General features: G+C 52.5%; 1 protein-coding gene across 8 annotated transcripts in view; it reads left to right on the top strand.

Annotated features, from left to right (window-relative positions):
• RBM10 (RNA binding motif protein 10) overlaps positions 1-1,498 on the top strand; it is a 29,630-nt gene extending 28,132 nt beyond the window's left edge. For all 8 annotated transcript variants that reach the window (XM_047765684.1, XM_047765681.1, XM_047765685.1 and 5 more), the window contains 5 exons: positions 88-276; positions 353-427; positions 746-852; positions 928-1,057; positions 1,152-1,498. In XM_047765684.1, coding sequence (XP_047621640.1) covers positions 88-276; positions 353-427; positions 746-852; positions 928-1,057; positions 1,152-1,277 — 627 coding nt within the window. In that variant the 3' untranslated portion in view covers positions 1,278-1,498. The remainder of the gene's footprint in view (positions 1-87; positions 277-352; positions 428-745; positions 853-927; positions 1,058-1,151) is intronic.
• Positions 1,499-7,688: the final 6,190 nt, after the last annotated feature.

The following is a 7,688-nucleotide window of genomic DNA, read 5'->3' on the forward strand; positions in this document are numbered from 1 at the left end:
AGTGCCCGGGCCAGAGGGAAGGGCGAGGGGCGAGGCGGGGGTGCTCTGAGCCAGCCGGGCCTGACCTCTCACCCTTCCCTTTCCCAGAGCCCACCACGGGGACTGGTGGCAGCCTACAGTGGGGAGAGTGACAGCGAAGAGGAGCAGGAGCGCGGGGGCCCGGAGCGGGAGGAGAAGCTCACTGACTGGCAGAAGCTGGCCTGTCTGCTCTGCCGGCGCCAGTTCCCTAGCAAGGAGGCGCTCATCCGGCACCAGCAGCTCTCCGGGCTCCACAAGGTGACTGAGGGCGGCTTGGCCGGGAACGCGGGTCTGGCCCGGCCCAGCCGCTTCATGCCTTTTCCTGTCTTTGCAGCAAAACCTTGAGATTCACCGGCGAGCCCACCTGTCAGAAAATGAGCTGGAAGCACTTGAGAAGAACGACATGGAGGTGAGCCGTGACCCACTCCCGGAACCCTACCCCTCCGGCCCTTGCCAGGTGGCCTGGCCCTGTGGGCAGCTGGTGCTCCAATCCCTCGGCTAGACACAGCCCGGCTGCCGTCAGCCACCTCACGTCCTGGCCCTGCGAGGCTTCTTCCCGGTGCCCCAATGCCGGCTGGTCATGCTCACCTTGTCCTGCCCGCAGGACCTCAGACCTATTCCCCAGATCCAGCTCCCCGTGGAGGCCCCCTGACTGCGCCCACGTTTCCTGCAGATAGCAGTCAGTTCCTTCATTGTCACACAGACGCGCTCGCTTTCTCTCCCTCAGCAAATGAAGTACCGGGACCGCGCAGCTGAACGCAGAGAGAAGTATGGCATCCCTGAGCCACCCGAGCCCAAGAGGAGGAAGTATGGTGGCATGTCTGCAGCCTCCGTGTGAGTGCCCGGGGCTGGGTGGGGGGCCTGGGGCCGACTGGCCAGTCACTCACACTCTGCCCCTGTCCACTGCAGGGACTTCGAGCAGCCCACGCGGGACGGGCTGGGCAGTGACAACATTGGCAGTCGCATGCTCCAGGCTATGGGCTGGAAAGAGGGCAGTGGCCTGGGCCGCAAGAAACAGGGCATCGTGACTCCCATTGAGGTGTGTCTCCCAGGGTCCCATCCCCAGCCTCCACTGCTCCCCACCGTCGCCCCAGCCCCTGGCCAACCTGACAGAATCTGCCTCCCTCACACAGGCCCAGACGCGGGTGCGAGGCTCCGGCTTGGGTGCCCGAGGTAGCTCCTATGGGGTCACTTCAACCGAGTCCTACAAGGAGACGCTGCACAAGACAATGGTGACCCGCTTCAACGAGGCCCAGTGAGCAGCTCGGAGACCTGCTTGTACTTAATGTTGGGTGTCTAGCCTGGGGCAGGGGAGAATGATAAAGTGATGGGTGGTCTGAGCAGGGCCCTGTGCCTGTCTGCCAGCCCCACTCCCCAGCCAGAGAGGCTCTGACCAAGTCGGAATGCGACTTGGTGACTTTTGTTGAAAAACTGGGCTGGAATCATGACCTTCTTTTTGTAATAAAAGCCAAAAAGTCTACACTTTGCAAGTGTCTCTCATGTCCCACGCAGACACAAGGACGTAAACACAGATGGACAAGGGGCCTTGTCAAGCTGAGGTGGGTGACCGTGGTGGCATTCACGGTGTCTGGTACATGGCCGCTCCCCAGCTTGGTGGGGGTTGGGGCAGAACATGGAGTCCTGGCCTGTACCCCAAAACACAAGGTCCTGGTCACAGACCCTCACCATTGTCGGGTCCAGCCGGTTGTGCTGTACCAGGAAATCGAGCACCGCCAAGGCACCGTCAGACCTGAAGTCCCTCTGGGTCAGAGCCAGGACTGAGACACACACACACACCCCGCCGCCACCCCCTAGCCTCACCACCCCAAAGCTGCACTCGATGTCTAATTGCAAGGCTAAATGGTACTTGGCCCTCCCTGGGTCCAGGGACGATTCCCCAGGGCCTCTCTAAGTGAACAGTGGACACTCTGGTGCTGGTGGGCCTTGTGCCCTCAAAGGGATGATGACCCCAGAGGCGTGGAGCTGGAGAAATCAGCCTGCCAATCCCAGGTCCCAGAGACGCCCCACCATTTGGGTCCAGTCCCGTGACTCAGAAGTACTCCTGTGTGTGCACGCTGACTGTAGGTGTGACGTGAAGCTGGGGCTGCCCTCTCTGGGCCTTGTGGGGCTGGGCTGTGAAATGGGGTCAGGAACCGCCCCTCCCCAAGGCATGTGTGCTTGTGAGACAGGGAGGTGGTGTAGGAAGAGCAACTGGCCCAGCCCCTTCCCAGCTGGCTAGCGTGCATTGTGACATGACCCCACACCAGTTGTGGGGATGGGGTGAGAAAAATGGCCCCCAGAGGTGGGCTGGTGCTGATCTGGGATGGGCCTGTTGCCCAGGGAGAGAGGAAGTCAGGGAGAGGGAGGGGAAGTAGGAGTAGAAGCCAGCAGAGAGAGCCTTAATCTCAGGATGGGTGGCCTCTCGTCTGGAGACACTCCCACGTTCCCTTCCCTCTTCCCACTCCCCAGAGCCCAGCTTCCAGAAACCCCACAACAAGGAGCCCTCATACATGGCTGGCAGTAGTCAATGATACAGCCCCTCTGGAAAACTTTGGCTGTTTCAGAGGTAAACACACGCTTACCCTATGCCCAAGCAATTCCATTCTTAGAACCCCGAATAAATGCAAACATGCCAACAAAAGGGCTTGTTGTGTGTATATTCATAGCAACTATTCGGAAGAGCCAAAAACTAGCAACCACCCAAATGTCCAGCAAGAGGAGAATGGAACCGAGATACTGATACAAACATCAACAGAAATGAAACTTGGAGTTCCCATTGTGGTTCAACAGTAACAAACCTGACTAGTATCGATGAGGATGAGGGTTCGACCCCTGGCCTTGCTCAGTAGGTTAAGGATCCGGCATGGCCGTGAGCTGTGGTGTAGATTACAGACGCGGCTCAGATTTTGCATTGCTGTAGTTGTGATGTAGGCCAGCGGCTACAGCTCGGATTCGACACCCAGCCTGGGAACTTCACATGCCACTGGTGCCGCCCCAAATAGAAGAGAAAAAAAAAAAAGTTGCAGGGTAGCTTTCTGAAATAATGGAAAGGTTTTATCTTGACAAGGGTGCTGATTGTACAGGGGTACAATTAGGCAAACATTCAACAAGCTGTATGAGTAAAATCTAGGGAGTTTTACGGTGCAGCAGGTTGAGGATCTGGCATTGTCACTGCTATGGCTCGGGTCACTGCTGTAGCTTGAGTTTGATCCCTGACCCAGGGACTTAGGGATGCTGCAGGTATGTCCAAAAAATAAATACATGCAGTAAATTTGAAAATATAGATGAGTTCCCGTTGTGGCTCACTGGGTTAAGAACCTGGCTAGTATTCATGAGGATATGGGTTTGATCCCTGACCTCGCTCAAGAGGTTAAAGATCCACCGTCACCGAGAGCTGTGGTGTAGGTCACAGATGACTCAGATCTGGTGTGGCTGTGGCTTAGGCCAGCAGCTGTAGCTCTGATTCAACCCCTAGCCTGGGGGCTTCCATATGCCGCAGGGGTGGTCCTAAACATAAATAAATAAGTGAATGAATGAATGAAAATACAGATGAATACATTCCTTAGAATATAAAATGCCAAAACCATTCTGTGAAAAAAGCAGATCACTTGAAAAGGGAAAAAAGTAATAAAGAAGTTGAAATGGTGGTCGAAATCTTCCTTATTCCCGCCAAAAAAAGAACCCAGACGGAGTTCCCATCGTGGCTCAGTGGTTAACGAATCTGACTAGGAACCATGAGGTTGCGGGTTTGATCCCTGGCCTTGCTCAGTGGGTTAAGGATCTGGCGTTGCCCTGAGCTGTGGTATAGGTCACAGACGTGGCTCGGATCCCGCGTTGCTGTGGCTGTGGTGTAGGCCGGCGGCTGCAGCTCCGATTCGACCCCTAGCCTGGGACCCTCCATATGCCGAGGGAGCAAAAAGACAAAAAAAAAAAAAAAGAAAAGAAAAAAGAACCCAGGTGGTTTTTACAGGTGCCATCTACCAAACTCCCAAGAAACAGTTAACTGTGATCTCACAAAAGTTGTTCTAGATATAAGAAAAAGAACAAAATACGTCTACTTTATGATGTTAGTGTAATCTTGATCCCCAAAACAGATAATACAAGAAGAGAACATTTCAAGCCACTTAAACCTGTAGAAGTAAAAATCCTTCATAAAATCTTAGCCAAGTGAATTGAACAGCATATTTAGCAAATTTGTTTTTGTCTTTTGTTTTTGTAGGGCCGCGCCCATGGCATATGGAGGTTCCCAGGCTAGGGGTCGAATTGGAGCTGTAGCTGCCAGCCTACACCACAGCCACAGCCACGCCAGATCCGAGCCGCGTCTGCAACCTACACCACAGCTCATGGCAATGCCGGATCCTTAATCCACTGAGTGAGGCCAGGGATCGAACCCGTGTCCTCATGGATACTAGCCGAGTTCGTTAACCACTGAGCCACGATGGGAACTCCTAGCAAATGTGTTTTGATCACATAGAATTTACCCCAGGAAGGCAAAGTTGGGTCAACATCAGAGAAGCTATATATGTATATAGACCAAAAGTAAGCAAACATAATAGTCTCAGCCACAGTGAAAGCATCTGCTAAAGTTCAAGCACCCATAAATCTGTACTTAACAGCAATTTCTGGATAAAAGAATAACACATGGAGGAGAAGAGAAATATCCCCTTTACAGTAGAATGTCAACTAATAATCACGGCCCAATAATGATGTTCTATTAATGTTTTAAAATCTCTGGGTGCTGGAGTTCCCATCACGGCTCAGCTGTAATGAACCTGACTAGCATCCATGAGGACACAGTTTCAATCTCTGGCCTTGCTCAGTGGGTTAAGAATCCGGTGTGTCAGTGGCTGGGATGTAGGCTGGCAGCTACAGTTCTGATTTGACCCCCTGGCCTGGGAAGTTCCATATGCCGTGGGTGCAGTCCTCAAAAGACAAAATAAAGAAAGAAAATAAAATCTCTGGGTGCTAAAACTAGGGTTACAGTTTGATGTATGTGGGGTATTTACATAGATTCAAAGTACCTCTCCAGGAAACACATGCTACTTCCAAAGGGGAAAATTGTAGAACCCTGGCAGATACCATCTTAGTGAAAGGAACAAAGTGAAAACATCATCAGTATTAAAATCCTGAGCCAGGAGTTCCCGTCGTGGCACAGTGGTTAACGAATCCACCTGGGAACCATGAGGTTGCGGGTTCGATACCTGGCCTTGCTCAGTGGGTTGAGGATCCGGCGTTGCCGTGAGCTGTGGTGTAGGTTGCAGACGCGGCTCGGATCCCACGTTGCTGTGGCTCTGGCGTAGGCCGGAGGCTACAGCTCCGATTCGACCCCTAGCCTGGGAACCTCCATATGCCGCGGGAGCGGCCCTAGAAAAGGTAAAAAGACAAAAAAAAAAGTACAACAAACCCAATAGAAAATGGAAAAGGGAAATGAACAGAAAACAACTGCGAATACCTCTAAATTTATGAAAAGATGCCCAAGTTTATTCCTAATGAGACATCCAAATTATTATTATTTTTTGTCCTTTTGTCTTTTCTAGGGCCGCACCTGCGGCATATGGAGGTTCCCAGGCTAGGGGTCCAATCGGAGCTACAGCGGCCGGCCTATACCACAGCCACAGCCATGCGGGATCCGAGCCACATCTGTGATCTACACCACAGGTCACGGCAACGCTGAATCCTTAACCCACTGATGGAGGCCAGGGATCGAACCCGAGTCCTCGGGGATGCTAGTGGGGTTTGTTAACCGCTGAGCCACGATGGGAACTCCAGAAATGTAAATTATAATTACGCTGCACTGGCAAACATCCAAAGGCTTTGACAATCTGCTCGGTGAGGCTGTGAGCCAGCTGCAGTCTCATTCGTGGCTGGGGGCAATGCGGAACGTCACAATTCCCCCACACACACCTCCCCCCCACCCCCCGCTTTCTTACCTCCACAGGCTTTTTTGCTCAAGCTGTTCCCTCTGACTGGAATACCCTTCCCTCTCACTTTGGAAAGTCCAAATCCTGCTTCAGTTACTCCTACTGATCCATGTGAAGGCAATCAATGGTTCAGAGAAGTTGGCCACACTGATGGCTTCAGTCGTCACCTCTGATGGTCCCCAAATCCATCCCCTGAATCTCGGACCTGGCCCCAAACTGTTCACTCAACTGACACATTCCAGACCTTGGATGTCTAACAGGCATCAAAAATGTAACACATCCGGAATTTCCCGCTGTGGTGCAACGGAGATTGGCGGCTTCTCTGAAGCACCATGATGCAGGTTCCATCCCCTGCCCGGCACAGTGGGTTAAAGGGATCCCGCGCTGCCACAGGTGAGGCTTAGCTCGCAACTGCAGCTCCGATCTGATCCCTGGCCTGGGAACTCTGTATGCCTAAGGGTGGCCAAAAAGAAAAAAAAGAAAAAAATATATAACACATCAGAAAACGATCTCTTGATTTTGCCCCCCTCTTGCTCCTAGTGGAGTATTTCCCATGTTGGTTAATGACAACTCCATCCTGCCGCAGCTCAGGTTAAAAACCTGCAGGTCAGCCAGGGACTCCTATTTTTTGTGCCCCATAACTGATGTCACAGCCAGTCCTGGTGTCTTGACTTTCAACAACCAATTCAGGAGTTCCCATCGTGGCGCAGTGGAAACAAATCCAACTAGGAACCATGAGGTTTCGGGTTTGATCCCTGGCTTCGATCAGTGGGTCAAGGATCCAGCACTGCTGTGAGCTGTGGTATAGGTCGCAGACGCAGCTTGGATCCTGCATTGCTGTGGCTGTGGTGTAGGTGGCAGCTGTAGCTCCGACTAGACCCCTAACCTGGGAACCTCCACAGGCCATGGGTGTGGCCCTAAGAAGCAAAAAAAAAAAAAAAGACAAAAACCAATTCAAAATCAAACCTCAGCCCCCCACCAACACCACTTCCTCTTTTATCACCTTGGTCTGACCCTCTCTCATCACTTCCTGGACCCTGTCCACTGGCTTTTCTGTTTCCACTTTCCCCCCTACAGTTTGTTCTCTCTCCACACAGAGCAGCCAGATTATTTATTCTAAAATATAATGCATATAACGTGATTCCCCTACTTAAAATCTTTTTATGGTGCCCCATGGTTCTTAGAATTGAAAACCAGGAGTTCCCGTCGTGGCACAGTGGTTAACGAATCCGACTAAGAACCATGAGGTTGCGGGTTCGGTCCCTGCCCTTGCTCAGTGGGTTAACGATCCGGCGTTGCCATGAGCTGTGGTGTAGGTTGCAGACGCGGCTCGGATCCCGAGTTGCTGTGGCTCTGGCATAGGCCAGTGGCTACAGCTCCGATTCAACCCCTAGCCTGGGAACCTCCATAAGCCGAGGGAGCGGCCCAAGAAATAGCAACAACAACAACAACAACAACAACAACAAAGACAAAAGACAAAAAAAAAAAAAAAGAATTGAAAACCAAACATCTGGAGTTCCCTTCGTGTCTCGGTGGTTAACGAACCCCACTAGCATCCATGAGGACTCGAGTTCGATCCCTGGCCTCCATCAGTGGGTTAAGGATCCGGCGCTGCCGTGAGCTGTGGGGTAGGTCGCAGACAAGGCTTGGATCCCTCGTTGCTGTGGCTGTGGCTGTGATGTAGGCCGGCCACTGTAGCTCTGATTAGACCCCTAGCCTGGGAACTTCCATATGCCGTGGGTGCGGCCC

Source organism: Phacochoerus africanus, chromosome X (assembly GCF_016906955.1).
Source record: "Phacochoerus africanus isolate WHEZ1 chromosome X, ROS_Pafr_v1, whole genome shotgun sequence".
NCBI classification, from domain to species: domain Eukaryota; kingdom Metazoa; phylum Chordata; class Mammalia; order Artiodactyla; family Suidae; genus Phacochoerus; species Phacochoerus africanus.